This window comes from Babylonia areolata, chromosome 15 (genome assembly GCF_041734735.1).
Source record: "Babylonia areolata isolate BAREFJ2019XMU chromosome 15, ASM4173473v1, whole genome shotgun sequence".
In the NCBI taxonomy this organism is placed as follows: Eukaryota; Metazoa; Mollusca; class Gastropoda; order Neogastropoda; family Buccinidae; genus Babylonia; species Babylonia areolata.
Window position 1 is genome coordinate 35254876 of NC_134890.1, and position 22675 is coordinate 35277550.

Below are 22675 nucleotides of genomic sequence, written 5' to 3' on the forward strand. Positions count from 1 at the left end.
AGTGTTTTCACTGGAATTGTAAAGAAGGAAGGAAACAGCATGTCTTCAACCTTGAAACATATACTTTGGCTTCTTTCGTAACGTACTTCATCATCATCATCATCATCCGAAGAGTGTCCACAATCATCAGGCTGATTATTCTGACACTTTTAAAGGGGTGGGGGCGGGAGGAGGGGGGGTTATGCAAAAAAACAACAGCAACAAAAACAAACAAAGAAAAAAACCCAGCAACAACACACACACACACTACTTGATGGACATCAACACTCGTTCAAGTCAGACCGGAGCGGATAACAGGATTTTCCATCCGACATATCAAATTTTCCCATCCCTGTCATCGAGTTCAACGAAGTATCGCGTCTTTGTGAACAAGGGACGTAACCTATACCTGGTTCAGACTCAGCGGTACAAAAAGATATTCTGTCCCCTGGTTTGTTTTCAGCACGAGCTGTCACATGATATCCACATGAAACTGAAACCACATGACTTGTTTTATTTTTAATCAAAATGGCAGCCAAGGCCGTGAGCAGTATTTTCCGACGAGGTCTTTTCAACAACAAAGTTGCCATTGTGACGGGAGGTGGGACAGGCATAGGCAAAACCATCACCAGAGAGCTTCTGCATCTGGGTAAGAGTACTGCGTCTCGCACGACAGTTTCTTTGCCGGACGGTCTCTCCCGAGGTCATGTTCACAGTGGGATGTCGTCTGCAATACCACCATGTTGAACAGTGGATGTGAATGTGACCTAGTACACGGCTCCCCGTCTAGCGGAGTTAGAATTAAAGAAAAGGAAACAATGCAGAGAACTGGATTTAAGTTGGTGGACTTCTCCAAGACCTTGATTTCATCAGTGCATGACCGCAGCATTATCAGAAAGAAGAAATATCTTCTTATTTATTTTTAAAACTAGTTGTGTACGCTCTCCTTGATTTTAGATAGACTGAGCTAGCAGTGTGAAGAACAAAGAAGCGAATTAAAAACGTGAAAGCTTTATAGGAAAACCAGAAAATAAAAAGAAAACCCCATACCGTGAAACACACACACACACACACACACACACACCGAGGTGAACATAACAGAAACACACACACACACACACACACACACACACACACACGGGTGAACATAACAGAAACACACACACACACACACACACACACACACACCGAGGTGAACATAACAGAAACACACACACACACACACACGGGTGAACATAACAGAAACACACACACACACACACACACACACACACACAGAGAACCCAACAAAAAATGTGACCTGGTCAGGCAGCAGATTAACAGCTTCAGCTTCATGTGATGAATGATAAAGGTGGTTGTGTGTGTGTGTGTGTGTGTGTGTGTGTGTGTGTGTGTGTGTGTGTGTAAGTTTCTGACACATAAGCAGTTCACTACAACAAACCACACACATACATCAGACACAGAACACCAAGCACACACTCTCCCCATACCCCTACCCTTTAATCTGCCCCATCCTTTGCACCCTCTCACAACCCCAGCCCCCCCCCCACCCCCCCTTCCCCCACCCCATGACATGAGGATGGTGGTGGTGCAGGCTGCAAGGTGATGATCGCTTCACGGAAGGTGGACAAGCTGCAGACAGCCAGTCAGGAGATGCGTCAGGAGATTGACCCTGCCTCTACTGCTGCCATCCACTTCATGCAGTGCAACATCCGTAAAGAGGATGAGGTAGTGTGTGTGTGTGTGTGTGTGTGTGTGTGTGTGTGTTGATGTTATGTGTGTGTGTGTTGATGTTTTGTGTATGTGTGTCTGTGTGTGTGTGGGTGTGGATGTATGTGTGTGTGTGAGCGTCTGTGTATATGTGTGTGTGTGTGTGTGTTGATGTTGTGTGTGTGCATGTGTGTTGATGTTGTGTGTATATGTGCATGTGTGTCTGTGTGTGTTTGTCAATGTAAGTGTGTGTGTGTGTGTGTGAGTGTCTGTGTATATGTGTATGTATGTGTGTGTGTGTGTGTGTGTGTGTGTGTGTACAGGTGAAGAAGCTGATCTCAGGCACTCTGCAGCAGTACGGCCGTGTGGACTTTGTGGTCAACAACGGTGGTGGTCAGTTCTACAGTCCGGCCGCCAACATCTCCCTCAAGGGATGGAATGCTGTCATAGAAACCAACCTGACCGGATCGTTCCTCATGTGTCGGGAAGGTGAGCATTCATCACAGTGGTTCTGCAGCTTTCCGTTTAAACTGGTTAAAGCTCCCATAGCCATTTAGGGCCAGAGGGGCAGTTCATTCACATCCACTGTGTCCAGGGCTCAGCACAGCAAGGTGACCTCATCCTCCTGCCCTCAGGTTCCCATTCACAACTGGGTGGACTGAGGGATGTTGGAGTAAAGCGCCTTCCCTAAGGTCACAACACCAGGGCCTTGAACTATGATGACTGGTGAACACTTGATCACAAGTCACAACACCAGGTCAAAACAGGGCCTTGAACTATGATGATTGGTGAACACTTGATCACAAGTCACAACACCAGGTCAAAACAGGGCCTTGAACTATGATGACTGGTGAACACTTGATCACAAGTCACAACACCAGGTCAAAACAGGGCCTTGAACTATGATGATTGGTGAACACTTGATCACAAGTCACAACACCAGGTCAAAACAGGGCCTTGAACTATGATGACTGGTGAACACTTGATCACAAGTCCAACACCTAACCGCTTCTGCCTTAGTACCTCCTTACCATTATTTACTGACTATAATGCTGTTTGTAAAGTGCTAAATCTGTAAAAATTCTGCCATGATACCTCCTTACCATTATTTACTGACTATAATGCTGTTTGTAAAGTGCTAAATCTGTAAAAATTCTGCCATATCTCCTTACCATTATTCACTGACTAAAATGGTGTTTGTAAAGTGCTAAATCTCCACATCTGTTCACTAATCAGAGTTAAGTCAGTTATGTAGTTCATCCCCAAATATAAAAAAAGAATCCAGTTTAACAAAGCATTTGGCATAGCATATTAAAAGGCACAAAATGATTGTGATAAGAATCTCTAAGGAGAGCTGGACAGTACAAGGTCTTCAGAGAAGAAGCCCCCCTCAGTCAAGTGTTTCAGCCCTGAACTCCTTGAACTCTAAGGGGGCCGGGCCGCACCCAGGTCATGACTCCTGGATGCCCTTGTATTGCTGCCTTTTCTTTTCTTTTTTGTTCCTGGTCCTCAGCAGGTTCGAACCCGCACCTCCAGGATGGTCACCACTTCAGGACTGAGTCACCTTTTCTGGCAGACGGTTTAACCACTTATCCATTGTACGCCTAGTTTGAATAGGGAAATTTAATCCTTATGAAGTTTACTTTCATTCCTCCTTTACCAGATCCAGCTGGAACTCTTTTCTGTTGCTTCTGCCATTGCTTTGAGAGCCCATGTCCTCTCTCTGCCAGAAATCGATAGCTGTTTCATGAGGCTGTAGGCAGATGTACCCACAAACCCTCTTGCACCAATCTCTGTGGTGAGGACTTTGGCTTGGAAGCCAGATTCTCTCAGGCTGCTGGCTAGACTAGCATACTTGTCAGTCTTGTAGACTGGGCTTCCTCCGTTCTGCTTTCGTATGGCACAGTGAGCTCAATCAGAATCACTTGTTTCGTTTGCTTGGAGTGGAGTACTATGTCAGGTCTAATGCTGCTCTTGCTGATGATTTCCGGGTGTTTCTTTCCTCTGGTAGGTCAACTGTGCATTCCCAATCTTAGGCACCATCAAGCAGCCCACTTTTCCATGCTTTGGAAACTTTGGATGCTGTTCCTGGCCAGACTTTATTGCCTTCTGCCGAGCAGAACTCTACTGGAACTTCTGGTGGGGTTGGTACTCCTTGGACAGTGCTCACCACGTGTGCAATTTCTTTTAGCACTTGGTTGTGCCCCCATGTGTACCGTCCTTGGCTCAACGCCGCTTTGCATGAGCTGAGGACATGCTGCACTGTTCCATTGTATAGAAAGTCAGTAATTGTCGCTTTTGTTGCTGTAGTTATGTCTGCACTTTGAGCTGAAGTTGATGTGGTTGCCGTGATGTTAGGACTGTTTCACTTGACATGGTGTGTCATCTTCTTCAGTGTCTGCGTGGTTTGCAAGGTAGGGTCTGAGTGATATGACACCACTATCACAAACATTTGAGATGTTCGTTTTACAAGGTAGGGTCTGACATCACTGGCTTGTGTGATGTGGTTACAGTGTTTGTTACAGTATGTGTGGTGTGTGACAGTGTGTGTTACACTGTGTATGGTGTTTTACACTGTGTGTGGTGTGTTACAGTGTGTGTGGTGTGTTACACTCACTCACAGTGTGTGTTACAGTGTGTGTGATGTGTTACAGTGTATGTTACAGTGTGTTTGGTGTGTTACACTCACTCACAGTGTGTGTTACCGTGTGTGTGGTGTGTTACAGTGTGTGTGGTGTGTTACAGTGTATGTTACAGTGTGTGTGGTTTGTTACAGTGTGTGTTACAGTGTGTGGTGTGTTACAGTGTGTGTGGTGTGTTACAGTGTGTGTTACAGTGTGTGTTACAGTGTGTGTGGTGTGATACAGTGTGTGGTGTGTTACAGTGTGTGTGGTGTGTTACACTCACTAACAGTGTGTGTTACAGTGTGTGTGGTGTGTTACAGTGTGTGTTACAGTGTGTGTGGTGTGTTACAGTGCGTGTTGTGTGTTACAGTGTGTGTGGTGTGTTACAGTGTGTGTTACAGTGTGTGTGTGTGGTGTGTTACAGTGTGTGTTACAGTGTGTGTGTGGTGTGTTACAGTGTACAGCCAGTGGATGGAGCAGAATGGAGGGGCCATCGTCACCATCATCACTGACATGTGGAAAGGGTGGCCCTCCATGAGGTCTGGTCATATGCTGTCGTGTGGTGTCATGTCATGTGGTGTGGTGTGATGCCATGTGGTGTGGTGCCATGTCATGTGGTGTGGTGCCATGCCATGTGGTGTGGTCTGGTGCCATGTGGTGTGGTGTGGTGCCATGTCATGTGGTGTGGTGCCATGCCATGTGGTGTGGTCTGGTGCCATGTGGTGTGTGGTGCCATGCCATGTGGTGTGGTGTGGTGCCATGTCGTGTGGTGTGGTGCCATGTCGTGTGGTGTGGTGCCATGTCATGTGGTGTGGTGTGGTGCCATGTCATGTGGTGTGGTGTGGTGTGGTGCCATGTCATGTGGTATGGTGCCATGTCATGTGGTGTGGTGTGGTGCCATGTGGTGTGGTGTGGTGCCATGTCATGTGGTGTGGTGTGGTGTGGTGTGGTGCCGTCATGTGGTGTGGTGCCATGTGGTGTGGTGTGGTGCCATGTCATGTGGTGTGGTGTGGTGCCATGTGGTGTGGTGTGGTGCCATGTCATGTGGTGTGGTGTGGTGTGGTGCCGTGTGGTGTGGTGTGGTGCCATGTGGTGTGGTGTGGTGCCATGTGGTGTGGTGTGGTGTGGTGCCATGTCATGTGGTGTGGTGCCATGTCGTGTGGTGTGGTGCCATGTGGTGTGGTGTGGTGCCGTGTGGTGTGGTGTGGTGCCATGTGGTGTGGTGTGGTGCCGTGTGGTGTGGTGTGGTGCCATGTCATGTGGTGTGGTGCCATGTCGTGTGGTGTGGTGTGGTGCCATGTGGTGTGGTGTGGTGTGGTGCCATGTCATGTGGTGTGGTGCCATGTCATGTGGTGTGGTGTGGTGCCATGTGGTGTGGTGTGGTGCCATGTGGTGTGGTGTGGTGCCATGTGGTGTAGTGCCATGTCATGTGGTGTGGTGCCATGTCATGTGGTGTGGTGCCATGTCATGTGGTGTGGTGTGGTGTCATGTGGTGTGGTGCCATGTCATGTGGTGTGGTGCCATGTCATGTGGTGTGGTGCCATGTCATGTGGTGTGGTGTGGTGCCATGTCATGTGGTGTGGTGTGGTGCCATGTGGTGTGGTGCCATGTCATGTGGTGTGGTGCCATGTCATGTGGTGTGGTGCCATGTCATGTGGTGTGGTGCCATGTCATGTGGTGTGGTGTGGTGCCATGTGGTGTGGTGTGGTGCCATGTGGTGTGGTGTGGTGCCATGTGGTGTGGTGTGGTGTGGTGCCATGTGGTGTGGTGTGGTGTGGTGTGGTGCCATGTCATGTGGTGTGGTGCCATGTCATGTGGTGTGGTGTGGTGCCATGTCATGTGGTGTGGTGCCATGTGGTGTGGTGTGGTGCCATGTCATGTGGTGTGGTGTCATGTGGTGTGGTGTGGTGCCGTGTGGTGTGGTGCCATGTCATGTGGTGTGGTGTGGTGCCATGTGGTGTGGTGCCATGTTGTGTGGTGTGGTGTGGTGCCATGTCATGTGGTGTGGTGCCATGTTGTGTGGTGTGGTGCCATGTCGTGTGGTGTGGTGCCATGTCATGTGGTGTGTCATGTGCGGTTTATCATGCATGGTGTCATGTGGCATAATGTGGTGTGTCATGTTGTGTCATGTGGTGTGTGATGTTGCATCATGTGTCATGTGGTGTGGTGTCATGTGTTGTATTATAATGTGGTATTATGTGATGTGTTTTGATGCATTGTGATGTGTTGTATTGAGTTATGATGTGACGCATTGTGTGTGTGATATGATGCGTTGTGATGTGTTGTGTGCTGTATGGTGGTGTGGTGTGTTTTTATATGTTGTGGTGTGTAATGATGCATGTAATATGTTATACTGTGTTGTGTGAAGTGTTTTGCTGTGTAGTATTGTGTATATGTTGTGTTCCATTGTGATGTAATGTGTTGTGCTGTGTTGTATTGGGTTGTGTTGTGATGTGTTGTGCTGTGTTGTGATGTGTTGTGCTGTGTTGTATTGGGTTGTGTTGTGATGTGTTGTGCTGTATTGTGATGTGTTCTGTGCTGCGTTGTATTTGGTTGTGTTGTGATATGTTGTACATGTGCTGTGTTGTGATGTGTTGTGCTGTGTTGTATTGGGTTGTGTTGTGATGTGTTGTGCATGTGCTGTGTTGTGATGTGTTGTGCTGTGTTGTATTGGGTTGTGTTGTGATGTGTTGTGCTGTATTGTGATGTGTTCTGTGCTGCGTTGTATTTGGTTGTGTTGTGATATGTTGTACATGTGCTGTGTTGTGATGTGTTGTGCTGTATTGTGATGTGTTGTGCTGTGTTGTGATGTGTTGTATTGGGTTGTGTTGTGATGTGTTGTGCTGTATTGTGATGTGTTCTGTGCTGCGTTGTATTTGGTTGTGTTGTGATATGTTGTACATGTGCTGTATTGTGATGTGTTGTGCTGTATTGTGATGTGTTGTGCTGTGTTGTGATGTGTTGTGCTGTGTTGTATTGGGTTGTGTTGTGATGTGTTGTGCTGTATTGTGATGTGTTCTGTGCTGCGTTGTATTTGGTTGTGTTGTGATATGTTGTACATGTGCTGTATTGTGATGTGTTGTGCTGTGTTGTATTGGGTTGTGTTGTGATGTGTTGTGCTGTATTGTGATGTGTTCTGTGCTGCGTTGTATTTGGTTGTGTTGTGATATGTTGTACATGTGCTGTATTGTGATGTGTTGTGCTGTGTTGTATTGGGTTGTGTTGTGATGTGTTGTGCTGTATTGTGATGTGTTCTGTGCTGCGTTGTATTTGGTTGTGTTGTGATATGTTGTACATGTGCTGTATTGTGATGTGTTGTGCTGTGTTGTATTGGGTTGTGTTGTGATGTGTTGTGCATGTGCTGTATTGTGATGTGTTGTGCTGTGTTGTATTGTGCTGTGTTGTGTTGTGTTGTGCTGTGATGTGATGTGTTGCTCTGTGATGTAATATGTTCTGTGCTGTGTTGTATTGGGTTGTGCTGTGATGTGTTGGGTTGTGCTGTGATTGTGATCTGTTGTGCTGTATTGTGACATGTTCTTTGCTGTGATATATTGGGTTGTCCTGTGATGTGTTGTGCTGTGTGGTGATGTGTGTTGTGCTGTGTTGTATTGGGTTGTGCTGTGCTGCGTTGTGCTGTTATGTGTTGTGCTGTATTGTGATGTGTTCTGTGTTGTGCTGTGTTGTGATGTGTTGTGCTGTGTTGAGATGTGTTCTGTGCTATATTGTGATGTGTTCTGTGCTGTGTTGTATTGGGTTGTGCTGATATGTTGTGCTGTAATGTGTTGTACTGTGTTGTGGTGTGTTCTGTGCTGTGATGCATTGGGTTGTGCTGATATGTTGTGCTGTAATTTGTTGTGCTGTGTTGTGGTGTGTTCTGTGCTGTGATGCATTGGGTTGTGCTGATATGTTGTGCTTTAATGTGTTGTACTGTGTTGTGGTGTGTTCTGTGCTGTGATGCATTGGGTTGTGCTGATATGTTGCGCTGTGCTGTATTGTATTGGGTTGTGCTGTGATATGTTGTGCTGTGCTGTGTTGTGCTGTGCTGTTTTGTGCTGTGCTGTGCTGTATTGTATTGGGTTGTGCTGTGATATGTTGTGCTGTGCTGTGTTGTGCTGTGCTGTTTTGTGCTGTGCTGTGTTGTATTGTATTGGGTTGTGCTGTGATATGTTGCGCTGTGCTTTGTTGTGCTGTGCTGTGTTGTGAACTGTTCTGTGCTATATTGTGATGTGTTCTGTGCTGTGATGTATTGGGTTGGGCTGTGCTGTGTTGTATTGGGTTGTTCTGTGATATGTTGCGCTGTGATGTGTTCTGTGCTGTGTTGTGTTATATCATGTTGTTTATGTGGTGTGTTTGATGTGATGTGGTGCAATGTGATGTATTGTGCTGTGATGTATTGTAATGTGCTCTATTTGATTCAATAATGTCTTGTGTTGTGGTTTGATGTGATGTGGTGTGTTTGATGTGATTTGTTTGATGTGATGTGGTGCAATGTGATGTAATGTGCTGTGATGTATTGTAATGTGCTCTATTTGATTAAATATGTTGTGTTGTGCTTTGATGTGATGTGGTGTTCTGTATTTTGGTGCAGTGTGATGTGGTGTGTTGTGTTGTGGTCATATGTGATGTCGTGTTTTGTGGTGTGGTGTGATGTGGTCATATGTGATGTCGTGTTTTGTGGTGTGGTGTGATGTGGTCATATGTGATGTCGTGTTTTGTGGTGTAGTGTGATGTGTTGTAATGTGTTATGATGTGGTGTGATGTGATGTAATGTGACATGATGAGTTATGATGTGTCATGTTTGTGATTTGACATGTGGCATGATGTGATGTGATGTGATGTGACATAATGTGATTTGACATGTTGTGATGTGTTATGATGTGATGTGACAATATATGGTGTGACATGATGTAATGTGTCATAATGTGGTGTGACATGATGTGATGCGTTGAGATGTAATGTGTCATGATGTGGTGTGGCATGATGTGATGTACTATGATGTATTATGATGTGATGCGACATGATGTGCTATGATGTATTATGATGTGATGTGACATGATGTGATGTGACATAATGTGATGTGTTGTGATGTATTATGATGTGATATGACATGATGTGTCATGATGTGAGATGTGAGATGATGTTATATGACATGTGCTGTGGCATGATGTGGTGTGACATGATGTGGTGTGACATGATGTGGTGTGACATGATGTGGTGTGACACAATGAGATGTGACATGATGTGATGTGTTGTGATATATTATGATGTTATGTGACATGATGTGGTGTGATGTGATGTTACACAATGTGATGTAACATGATGTGATGTGTCACAATGTGATGTGATGTGACATGATGTGATGTGATGTGGTTTGATGTGACACAATGTGATGTAACATGATGTGATGTGTCATAATGTGATGTGATGTGACATGATGTGATGTGACCTGATGTGCTGTGATGTGGCACAATGTGATGTGACCTGATGTGATGTGTTGTGATGTATTATGACATGATGTGGCATGATGCGGTATGATGTGGTGCACTGTGTCACAGTCATTCTGGAGCGGCCAGAGCAGGGGTGGAGAACCTGACCAAGTCTCTGGCCATAGAGTGGGCCAGTCAGGGTGTCCGCATCAACTGTGTGGCTCCTGTGAGTCCTCATGTCCTCTTGTAGTTCTGGTGTACCGACTGTGTGGCTCCTGTGAGTCCTCATGTCCTCTTGTAGTTCTGGTGTACCGACTGTGTGGCTACTGTGAGTCCTCATGTCCTCTTGTAGTTCTGGTGTACCGACTGTGTGGCTCCTGTGAGTCCTCTTGTCCTCTTGTAGTTCTAGTGTACTGACTGTGTGGCTCCTGTGAGTCCTCTTGTCCTCTTGTAGTTCTAGTGTACCGACTGTGTGGCTCTTGTGAGTCCTCTTGTTGTTCTAGTGTACTGACTGTGTGGCTCCTGTGAATCCTCTTGTCCTCTTGTAGTTCTAGTGTACTGACTGTGTGGCTCCTGTGAGTCCTCTTGTCCTCTTGTAGTTCTAGTGTACTGACTGTGTGGCTCCTGTGAGTCCTCTTGTCCTCTTGTAGTTCTAGTGTACCGACTGTGTGGCTCTTGTGAGTCCTCTTTTCCTCTTGTAGTTCTAGTGTACCGACTGTGTGGCTCCTGTGAGTCCTCTTGTTGTTCTAGTGTACCGACTGTGTGGCTCCTGTGAGTCCTCTTGTAGTTCTAGTGTACCGACTGTGTGGCTCCTGTTAGTCCTCTCGTAGTTCTAGTGTACTGACTGTGTGGCTCCTGTGAGTCAACTTGTAGTACTAGTGTACCGACTGTGTGGCTCCTGTAAGTCCTCTTGTAGTTCTAGTGTACCGACTGTGTGGTTCCTGTGAGTCCTCTTGTAGTTCTAGTGTACTGACTGTGTGGCTCCTGTGAGTCAACTTGTAGTACTAGTGTACCGACTGTGTGGCTCCTGTAAGTCCTCTTGTAGTTCTAGTGTACCGACTGTGTGGTTCCTGTGAGTCCTCTTGTAGTTCTAGTGTACCGACTGTGTGGCTCCTGTGAGTCAACTTGTAGTACTAGTGTACCGACTGTGTGGCTCCTGTGAGTCCTCTTGTAGTTCTAGTGTACTGACTGTGTGGCTCCTGTGAGTCCTCTTGTACTTATAGTGTTCTGACTGTGTTACTCCTGTGTGTCCTGTTGTAATGAAATGATGGCTGGATTCTTGCCAGAGTTTGATCCCTGGTTTTGGCACGCCTGGTTTGGGCACACCAGGTTTTGGCACACCTGGTTTGGGCACAACTGGTTTTGGTTCACCTGGTTTTGGCACACCAGGTTTTGGTACACCTGGTTTTGGTTCACCTGGTGGGTAAAGGATGGAAATGTTTCTGATCTCCCATGTCAGCATGTGCAGACCGGCTAGTGCCTGTGCCCCATTTGTGTGTAAACACATGCAGAAAATCAAATACGCACATTGAAGATCCTGTACCCATGTCAGCATTGGATGTGTTATGGAAACATTGGATGGGTTATGGAAACATTGGATGGGTTATGGAAACATTGGATGGGTCATGGAAACCAGAACATAGCTGGCTGGCACCCCACTGAGAAAGGAGTATGGCTTCTGTATGGTGGGCTGGTAAGTAAACAGTTTCAGTGATACTGTCACTCTGAACTACATCTGTACGGTGGGCTGGTAAGTAAACAGTTTCAGTGATACTGTCACTCTGAACTACATCTGTATGGTGGGCTGGTAAGTAAACAGTTTCAGTGATACTGTCACTCTGAACTACATCTGTACGGTGGGCTGGTAAGTAAACAGTTTCAGTGATACTGTCACTCTGAACTACATCTGTATGGTGGGCTGGTAAGTAAACAGTTTCAGTGATACTGTCACTCTGAACTACATCTGTATGGTGGGCTGGTAAGTAAACAGTTTCAGTGATACTGTCACTCTGAACTACATCTGTACGGTGGGCTGGTAAGTAAACAGTTTCAGTGATACTGTCACTCTGAACTACATCTGTATGGTGGGCTGGTAAGTAAACAGTTTCAGTGATACTGTCACTCTGAACTACATCTGTACGGTGGGCTGGTAAGTAAACAGTTTCAGTGATACTGTCACTCTGAACTACATCTGTATGGTGGGCTGGTAAGTAAACAGTTTCAGTGATACTGTCACTCTGAACTACATCTGTATGGTGGGCCGGTAAGTAAACAGTTTCAGTGATACTGTCACTCTGAACTACATCTGTATGGTGGGCCGGTAAGTAAACAGTTTCAGTGATACTGTCACTCTGAACTACATCTGTATGGTGGGCTGGTAAGTAAACAGTTTCAGTGATACTGTCACTCTGAACTACATCTGTATGGTGGGCTGGTAAGTAAACAGTTTCAGTGATACTGTCACTCTGAACTACATCTGTAAGGTGGGCTGGTAAGTAAACAGTTTCAGTGATACTGTCACTCTGAACTACATCTGTACGGTGGGCTGGTAAGTAAACAGTTTCAGTGATACTGTCACTCTGAACTACATCTGTACGGTGGGCTGGTAAGTAAACAGTTTCAGTGATACTGTCACTCTGAACTACATCTGTATGGTGGGCTGGTAAGTAAACAGTTTCAGTGATACTGTCACTCTGAACTACTTCTGTATGGTGGGCTGGTAAGTAAACAGTTTCAGTGATACTGTCACTCTGAACTACATCTGTATGGTGGGCTGGTAAGTAAACAGTTTCAGTGATACTGTCACTCTGAACTACTTCTGTATGGTGGGCTGGTAAGTAAACAGTTTCAGTGATACTGTCACTCTGAACTACATCTGGAAGATACTGGCAAAACTTAGCAGACAAGTAGGCAAGTACAATCTTTGTGTTACAGTATATCTTTCTGTTGTTTTAGGCTTACTCTGTTTGCTTGTTTTGTGGGGTGTTTTTGGTTTGGACAAGTATTTGTGATTTTGATTGTAGTCTTGTTGTTGTGTGTGTGGTTTTCATGTGTTTCCTCTCTGCAGTTTGGGACAGGTCTGTTCCCTTGAGCCTAGAATTGACTGCCCCTGACCTGACCTGACCTTGACCTGGGACCTGACCTTGACCTGTGAACTTTCAGGGCAGCTCCATCTACTCGGAGACAGCGGCGGCCAACTACGGGTCACTGGACGTGTTCAGCAAGAACCTGCAGGGGGTGCCCTTCCGGAGGTTCGGCACCACAGAGGAGGTCAGACACTGAACTGGTGATGAAATTGTCACTGAACTGTTGTCACTGATACTGAACTGGGGATGAAATTGTCACTGAACTGTTGTCACTGATACTGAACTGGTTATGAAATTGTCACTGAACTGTTGTTACTGATACTGAACTGGTGATGTCACTGTCACTGAACTGTTGTCACTGATACTGAACTGGGGATGTCACTGTCACTGAACTGTTGTCACTGATACTGAACTGGGGTTGTCACTGTCACTGAACTGTTGTCACTGATACTGAACTGGGGATGAAATTGTCACTGAACTGTTGTCACTGATACTGAACTGGGGATGTCACTGAACTGTTGTCACTGATACTGAACTGGGGATGAAATTGTCACTGAACTGTTGTCACTGATACTGAACTGGGGATGTCACTGAACTGGTGATGTCACTGATACTGAACTGGGGATGAAATTGTCACTGAACTGTTGTTACTGATACTGAACTGGGGATGTCACTGAACTGGTGATGTCACTGACACTGAACTGTTGTCACTGACACTGAACTGTTGTCACTGACACTGAACACGGGATGTCACTGTCACTGAACTGTTGTCACTGACACTGAACTGGGGATGTCACTGTCACTGAACTGTTGTCACTGACACTGAACTGGGGATGTCACTGTCACTGAACTGTTGTCATTGACACTGAACTGTGGATGTCACTGTCACTGAACTGTGAATGTCACTGTCACTGAACTGTGGATGTCACTGGCACACTGATCTGTGGATGTCACTGTCACTGAACTGTGGATGTCACAGACACTGAACTGTGGGTGTCACTGTCACTGAACTGTGGGTGTCACTGTCACTGACACTGAACTGTGGATGTCACTGGCACACTGATCTGTGGGTGTCACTGTCACTGAACTGTGGGTGTCACTGTCACTGAACTGTGGGTGTCACTGTCACTGTCACTGAACTGTGAATGTCACTGTCACTGAACTGTGGATGTCACTGGCACACTGATCTGTGGATGTCACTGAACTGTGGGTGTCACTGCCACATGGAACTGTGGATGTCACTGACACACTGATCTGTGCATGTCACTGACACTGAACTGTGGATGTCACTGTCACTGACACTGAACTGTGGATGTCACAGACACTGAACTGTGGATGTCACTGACACTCACACAGTGCATGAGGTAGAATTATATTGAGTTTGTAATGGTCACATCCATGTGTTTGTATTGTATTGTGTTGTGTTGTATTGCATTGTATTGTAGTTCATTACATTGTATTGTATTGTGTTTGTATTGTGTTTGTATTGTAGTGCATTGTATTGTATTGTACTGTGGACGAGGAAGGTGGGAGGAGTGATGCGATGCTCATCTGTCCGTGAGGGTCTGGGTTTGATTCCCGTTCTCACCCTTCCCCCCACCTTTGATTGGAAACCAGGTGTGTAGTCATTCAGATGAGCCCCACCTTTGATTGGAAACCAGGTGTGTAGTCATTCAGATGAGCCCCACCTTTGATTGGAAACCAGGTGTGTAGTCATTCAGATGAGCCCCACCTTTGATTGGAAACCAGGTGTGTAGTCATTCAGATGAGCCCCACCTTTGATTGGAAACCAGGTGTGTAGTCATTCAGATGAGCCCCACCTTTGATTGGAAACCAGGTGTGTAGTCATTCAGATGAGCCCCACCTTTGATCGGAAACCAGGTGTGTAGTCATTCAGATGAGCCCCACCTTTGATCGGAAACCAGGTGTGTAGTCATTCAGATGAGCCCCACCTTTGATTGGAAACCAGGTGTGTAGTCATTCAGATGAGCCCCACCTTTGATGGAAACCAGGTGTGTAGTCATTCAGATGAGCCCCACCTTTGATTGGAAACCAGGTGTGTAGTCATTCAGATGAGCCCCACCTTTGATTGGAAACCAGGTGTGTAGTCATTCAGATGAGCCCCACCTTTGATTGGAAACCAGGTGTGTAGTCATTCAGATGAGCCCCACCTTTGATTGGAAACCAGGTGTGTAGTCATTCAGATGAGCCCCACCTTTGATTGGAAACCAGGTGTGTAGTCATTCAGATGAGCCCCACCTTTGATTGGAAACCAGGTGTGTAGTCATTCAGATGAGCCCCACCTTTGATTGGAAACCAGGTGTGTAGTCATTCAGATGAGCCCCACCTTTGATTGGAAACCAGGTGTGTAGTCATTTAGATGAGCCCCACCTTTGATTGGAAACCAGGTGTGTAGTCATTCAGATGAGGCCCACCTTTGATTAAAAACCAGGTGTGTAGTCATTCAGATGAGCCCCACCTTTGATTAACTCACTCCATGCCAAGAGTTTTTGCCCTTGCCAATCCCTGAAAACCCAGGATTTGTATAGGATGGGGAAAAAATTGTAAAAAACAAAACAAATAAACACCCAGACAATTGATATTTAGTATATGTATGCACGGAATGTTGTTCCATATGTGTGCAAAAAATCAAAGTATTTACTCACAATCTTGATGCTGATCGCGGTATCCATATTTTGTGTATTTTTTAGCATTTTTGCACCCATCAGAAAGGTACACCAAGTGCCCTTGAACATGTTCCACATCACATTCTAACACTATTTGAGGAACTGAAGACCTAGTGCATGCAATGAAGTATGAACAGGTGGTGAAGAAAGTTGAAATTCACACATACAAAAAAAAAATATTGTCTCTACATAATGAAAAAAAAAAAGGAGTTCACTGTACACAAAAGCCGGATGTAGTATCACCGACAATAGTCTTGTCTTGAGTGGAAGAGCTCATGGCAGGTGATGCTGAGTCCTGGGAGGGAAAAAGGAAAAATTGTCAGTCCAATCACTGGTGAAAACACTTGCAAAATCGTCCGTTTCCTCAGTGGTTTCGTCGTCTGTGTCTGTCTCATCTGTTGGCACATGTTCCTCACTTTCCTCTCCATTGTAAACACTCTCTTCAGCGGCCAAATCTATTTCTAGTTCATCGGGATCTGGTTCAAATTCACTGTCCGAAGAATCAGCATTATCTCCTTCGACATCAGAGCCTTCAGTTTGGATCATTTCCAAAGCATCTTCGACGCTGAGTAACATTTCACCTCTCTGACCGTGTCGAACACTTCGCCGTGACGCCATCTTGTCAAACAACTTACAAAGCTGACAGGGGGCACGCTTTGTTATCAACTGCGGTTGAGCTTATCGCAACACACACGCAGCGTGTGTGACTGAAAAGCTGACCAGAGGTGACGTAAGATATCACATCTGCTTTTGATTTTCGCATCCGACGTGTCACTCCGACAGCACGACTTTTTAAAACCCAAGACCGCATATGCGGACATTGGCATCCAACGCTTTCTCCGACGATGTCCGCATATGCGGACAATGGCAGCGAGTGAGTTAAAAACCAGGTGTGTAGTCATTCAGATGAGCCCCACCTTTGATTGGAAACCAGGTGTGTAGTCATACAGATGAGTCCCACCTTTGATTAAAAACCAGGTGTGTAGTCATTCAGATGAGTCCCACCTTTGATTGGAAACCAGGTGTGTAGTCATTCAGATGAGTCCCACCTTTGATGGAAACCAGGTGTGTAGTCATTCAGATGAGCCCCACCTTTGATTGGAAACCAGGTGTGTAGTCATTCAGATGAGTCCCACCTTTGATTGGTAACCAGGTGTGTAGTCATACAGATGAGTCCCACCTTTGATTAAAAACCAGGTGTGTAGTCATTCAGATGAGCCCCACCTTTGATTGGAAACCAGGTGTGTAGTCATACAGATGAGTCCCACCTTTGATTAAAAACCAGGTGTGTAGTCATTCAGATGAGCCCCACCTTTGATTGGAAACCAGGTGTGTAGTCATTCAGATGAGTCCCACCTTTGATTGGAAACCAGGTGTGTAGTCATTCAGATGAGCCCCACCTTTGAATGGAAACCAGGTGTGTAGTCATTCAGATGAGTCCCACCTTTGATTGGAAACCAGGTGTGTAGTCATTCAGATGAGCCCCACCTTTGAATGGAAACCAGGTGTGTAGTCATTCAGATGAGTCCCACCTTTGATTGGAAACCAGGTGTGTAGTCATTCAGATGAGCCCCACCTTTGATTGGAAACCAGGTGTGTAGTCATTCAGATGAGTCCCACCTTTGAATGGAAACCAGGTGTGTAGTCATTCAGATGAGCCCCACCTTTGATTGGAAACCAGGTGTGTAGTCATTCAGATGAGTCCCACCTTTGATTGGTAACCAGGTGTGTAGTCATTCAGATGAGTCCCACCTTTGATTGGAAACCAGGTGTGTAGTCATTCAGATGAGTCCCACCTTTGATTGGTAACCAGGTGTGTAGTCATTCAGATGAGTCCCACCTTTGATTGGAAACCAGGTGTGTAGTCATTCAGATGAGTCCCACCTTTGATTGGTAACCAGGTGTGTAGTCATTCAGATGAGTCCCACCTTTGATTGGAAACCAGGTGTGTAGTCATTCAGATGAGGCCCACCTTTGATTGGTAACCAGGTGTGTAGTCATACAGATGAGTCCCACCTTTGATTGGTAACCAGGTGTGTAGTCATTCAGATGAGGCCCACCTTTGATTAGAAACCAGGTGTGTAGTCAATCAGATGAGATGATGAACTGAGCCCTGTGTGCAGCATGCACCTGGCGCACTGAAAAAGAACCCACGGCGAAGAGAGTGTTGTCCTCTGGCAAAATTCTGTAGAAGAAATCCACTCTGAGGTACACTGATATATGTGCATGCATGATGTGTTAATGATGTTTGAAGAAGTGGTGTGCAGGTGTCATTATGTGTGAATGTGTCAAGATGTGGCATGCAGGTGTCATTATGTGTGAATGTGTCAAGATGTGGTGTGCAGGTGTCATTATGTGTGAATGTGTCAAGATATGGTGTACAGGTGTCACTATGTGTTAATGTGTCAAGATGTGGCATACAGGTGTCATTATGTGTTAATGTGTCAAGGTGTGGTGTGCAGGTGTCGTTATGTGTTAATGTGTCAAGATGTGGCATGCAGGTGTCATTATGCGTTAATGTGTCAAGATGTGGTGTGCAGGTGTCATTATGTGTTAATGTGTCAAGATGTGGTATGCAGGTGTCACTATGTGTTAATATGTCAAGATGTCGTATGCAGGTGTCACTGTGTTAATGTGTCAAGATGTGGTGCGCAGGTGTCATTATTTATCAAGATGTGACATGCAGGTGTCATGATGTGTCAAGATGTGGCATGTAGGTGTCATGATGTGTCAATGATGTGTACAGGTGCCATGATGTGTCAGTGATGTGTACAGGTGCCATGAGGTGTCAGTGATGTGTACAGGTGTCATGAGGTGTCAGTGATGTGTACAGGTGCCATGATGTGTCAGTGATGTGTACAGGTGCCATGATGTGTCAGTGATGTGTACAGGTGCCATGATGTGTACAGGTGTCAGCGGCAGTGTGTTTCTTGCTGTCCCCGGCAGCAGCCTTCATATCAGGGGAGACCCTCAAGGTTGATGCGGCAGCCAGTCTCTACAAAACGTCCTGGGAGATTCCAGGTGGGTCACCGCTTGTCTCCCTTGGTCTGCTGACACAACAGACCTCAAGCTGTGTGTGTGTGTGTGTGTGTGTGTGTGTGTGTGTGTGTGTGTGTGTGTGTGTGTGTGCCCTTGTCTCTTAAATATATTGAGCATTTGTTTTAATTTCATGTCTGTATTTATACTTGTATCTTTTAATCATCTTACCCTTAGTGTCATTGTAAAGTGCCCAGTGTTCTGGAGTTACCTGCAGTAAGGTGATTTTTGATGATAAGGTGAGTTGGCGATGTGTGTTGATGTGTATGTTTTCAGAGCACACCAACAACACTGATGATAAGGTGAGTTGGCGATGTGTGTTATGTGTGTGTTTTCAGAGAGATATCACTGTACATGTGTGTTTTCAGAGCACACCAAGAGCACTGCTTACACCTGGGACAGGGATGTGGAGGAACAGCAACAACAACAACAGCAACAACAACGACAGCAGCAACAACAACAACAGCACAGCACTGACTCCTCCACCCCCACCTCCAAACTCTGAGCTGCTCACATGGTGGAGGGATGTGGCGGTGAACTGTCCACACACATCGTACCACATCTTGACATACCGTGTCCTTACACACACACACACACACACACACACACACACATTGTCACTCATATGTGATTTTCACAATGTTGTGAAATAAAGAAAGAAGTCCTGAGTATTTTTCACTTGTTTACTCACAGTATGAAATAACAGGAAGACTGTTGAAAGGTGTTTCAGAACACACTGACTGTTAAATGAAGACTGTTGAAAGGTGTTTCAGAACACACTGACTGTTAAATGAAGACTGTTGAAAGGTGTTTCAGAACACACTGACTGTTAAATGATTAAAAATGAAGGTTGTTGAAAGGTTTTTCAGAACACACTGACTGTTAAATGAAGGTCCAGTGCCATGCAATCCGATCAGTCGTCAGCGTGTTTTCATTGTCATTGTTCTTTTTGCCAGAATGCCATGAAACATGTGGTGATGTGTTTGACAAGAAAACCAGAAAAATCTTTCACTTTGTTTTGCAGATTTGAAGCACTGCTTCCTGTTTCTCTTTTCTCCTGTTGTCATGGGATCTCTGTTTATCCTGTTGTTGTCATGGGATCTCTGTTTATCCTGTTGTTGTCATGGGATTTCTGTTTATCCTGTTGTTGTCATGGGATTTCTGTTTATCCTGTTGTTGTCATGGGATCTCTGTTTATCCTGTTGTTGTCATGGGATTTCTGTTATCCTGTTGTCATGGGATTTCTGTTAATCCTGTTGTTGTCATGGGATTTCTGTTATCCTGTTGTCATGGGATTTCTGTTAATCCTGTTGTTGTCATGGGATCTCTGTTTATCCTGTTGTCATGGGATTTCTGTTTATCCTGTTGTTGTCATAGGATTTCTGTTTATCCTGTTGTTGTCATGGGATTTCTGTTATCCTGTTGTTGTCATGGGATTTCTGTTATCCTGTTGTTGTCATGGGATTTCTGTTTATCCTGTTGTTGTCATGAGATCTCTGTGTTCTGGTGTTGTCATGGGATCTCTGTGTTCTGTTGTTGTCATATCTGTTTTCTCCTGTTGTCATACCATCTCCAGTAAGCAGAGACATTGATGAACAGATATGTATTATCCAGTTCTTGGAGAGGTTTTATTATCATATCACAATTAGACAAGATATATGCATGTGATCGTGTCTGATTTTGTAGGGTGTGTGTGTGTGTGTGTGTGTGTGTGTGTGGATATTTTCTTCCATGAAAAAGAAGAAACTTTACTGTGCTTTTGTTGATTTCAAAAAAGCCTTTGATTCAGTTTGGAGAAGTGGGTTATGGCAAAAACTTGTTCATGAAGGCGTGAATGGTAAAAGTTTGCGTGTCATAATGAACATGTATAATAGAATTAAGTCGTGTGTTTTTGAATGGTGAAAAATCTGATTTCTGTAGCATTTGTAAGGGTGTACGACAAGGAGAAAATCTCTCGCCTTTGCTTTTTTCTCTGTATCTCAATGATTTAGAGTCGTATTTGACTGAGCATAAGAGTCCATCTGTTGATCTGAAATTGAATGTTAACATTTCAGACTTAGATAGTTACATGCGATTATTTGTACTGTTGTATGCAGATGACACAAGAAGAAAGAACGATTGCAATAGTCCCTGAATGTTTTTCACAAATATTGTTTAAAATGGAAACTAGTGGTAAATGCAAAGAAAACTAAAGTGATGATATTTAATTTTACAAACAAGCTAAAGCCTGTTTTTAAGTTTTGGTGATGCATGTTTGGATGTTGTCAATTCTTTTAAATATCTTGGCATCGAATTTAGTAGAAACAGAACTTTTTACAAAGCTAAAAAAATGATTTATGAACAGGCTCAAAAAGTCATACTTTAGTTACTTCAGTCAGCCAGAAATCAAGATTTACCTTTACATAATTATCGTTCTGGACATTTACCAGTCTATGATTGCTCCTATTTTGTTGTATGTCATATGGGGTTATGAAAATGTAGATATACTTGAAAAATTAGAATTGAATTTTTTGAAACACTTGTTCAAACTGAACAGGAATACTATGACCCAAATTGTTTATAGAGAAACTGGTATTTATTCAATTAGTGTGTTAGTGAAAATGAGATTTGTTCGATTTTGGACCAGTTTCAGTTTCAGTTTCAGTAGCTCAAGGAGGCGTCACTGCGTTTGGACAAATCCATATACGCTACACCACATCTGCCAAGCAGATGCCTGACCAGCAGCGTAACCCAACGCGCTTAGTCAGGCCTTGAGAGAAAAAAAAAAGAAAAAAAAAGAAAAGAAAAAGATAAATACATAAAAACTACTACTACTACTACTAATATGTTTAAGGTGCAAAAACTTGTTATCAAGTCAACTATAGGTGTACAAAAAACAACAACAAAAAACAAAAAAAATTTTTGGACCAGCTTAGTGATATCAAACATAGAAAAAATATTCTGGGAAAATATATTTGATATTACTTGATTTATATCGAAATGGTATTTATTTTTTTCAAAATGGATGAGTTGCATCAGACAAATTTTAACAGAAACAGCGAATGACTGTGTTTGGGATGCTCATTTCTTCTTAGAGAGGGAATCTTTCTGCAAGAATGTCAACACTGCATTTGAGAGAGAGTTTTCAAAATCTATGGAGACATTCTCTAGAGGCAAGTAATAAATGTTTGTTTTATCGAAATTTCAGAAGTGGATTTGGTAGAGAAAAATATAGGTATATCAAATGCCTGATAATTACGTTATCAGATTCTTCAGATTTTGAAGTAGTAATCATAAGCTGGAAATAGAAACATGGAGACACAAAGGCATACAACGAGAGTTACGGCTTTGTAAGGTTTGAAACATGTCTGTGATTGGGGATGAGTTTCATTTTATAATGGAATGTCCCAATTATGATCAGTTACGAAATAAATATGTTCTTAAAAAGAATATTTGTCTCCAGAATCGGTTTTTAATTTTTGTAATATGCTCAAAGGAGGCAAAAAAGTCATGTTAGCTGTAAGTAAGATGATTAGATTTGCAAATGTTGCCTAGCTACACTTTTGGATTTAAAAGACATTTGTGTTTTCTCAATTTTTATGTGACAATGTTTGTTCTGGGCATGAAAAGATTATTTTGCAGCAATCCTCCATACTCCAATAGGAGTGAAAGGAAAATTAAAACTTCAACTTGAAACTCTGTGTGTGTGTGTGTGTGTGTGTGTGTGTGTGTGTGTGTGTGTGACTTTGGGCAAAGTATCATTTAGCTCGAAGTTTTTATGTGTGAATTTTTGTGGCTTTGTAATCAGGATGTGGCTGCTTTGGCATACGATCAATTCACTGACAGTTTTTATATGTGACTTTCATTTTGCTCAAAGTTTTTATATATGACTTTTTTCCCCCTTTTAGTAATCAAGCTTATTCCTTGTTGAGAGAGAAAGTCAGTGTGTTGGGTCTGTTGCTTTGTTGTTGTTTCTGTGTTCTGTCTCTCTCCCCCTGTTCTGTCTCTCTCTCTCCCCATGTTCTCTCTCTCTCCCCCTGTTCTGTCTCTCTCTCCCCCTGTTCTGTTTCTCTCTCTCTCTCTCCCCCTGTTCTGTCTCTCTCTCTCCCCATGTTCTCTCTCTCTCCCCCTGTTCTGTCTCTCTCTCT

General features: G+C 44.3%; 1 protein-coding gene across 2 annotated transcripts; it reads left to right on the top strand.

The window, feature by feature from the left end:
- The first annotated feature begins 477 nt into the window (after positions 1-477).
- Positions 478-22223, top strand: LOC143290607 (peroxisomal trans-2-enoyl-CoA reductase-like). 2 transcript variants are annotated; one of them, XR_013056422.1, is made up of 9 exons: positions 478-628; positions 1574-1707; positions 2013-2178; positions 4771-4852; positions 9869-9965; positions 12902-13009; positions 18422-18533; positions 18917-19269; positions 19313-22223. XR_013056422.1 is itself a non-coding variant. In XM_076600205.1 (8 exons), exons 1-8 carry the CDS (start codon positions 508-510, stop codon positions 19051-19053), a joined length of 957 nt encoding a protein of 318 aa, XP_076456320.1. In that variant the 5' UTR covers positions 478-507; the 3' UTR covers positions 19054-22223. The 2 variants fall into 2 exon arrangements, 1 of the variants encoding a protein (XP_076456320.1); XM_076600205.1 differs by having other exon boundaries at positions 18917-22223.
- Positions 22224-22675: the final 452 nt, after the last annotated feature.

Excerpts from the sequence above, each read along its gene's own strand:
- LOC143290607 (XM_076600205.1), top strand. The coding sequence starts at position 508 with ATGGCAGCCAAGGCCGTGAGCAGTATTTTCCGACGAGGTCTTTTCAAC. Across the intron at positions 629-1,573 it reads CAGAGAGCTTCTGCATCTGG|GCTGCAAGGTGATGATCGCT; the intron begins GTAAGAGTACTG and ends GTGGTGGTGCAG. Across the intron at positions 18,534-18,916 it reads AACGTCCTGGGAGATTCCAG|AGCACACCAAGAGCACTGCT; the intron begins GTGGGTCACCGC and ends GTGTGTTTTCAG.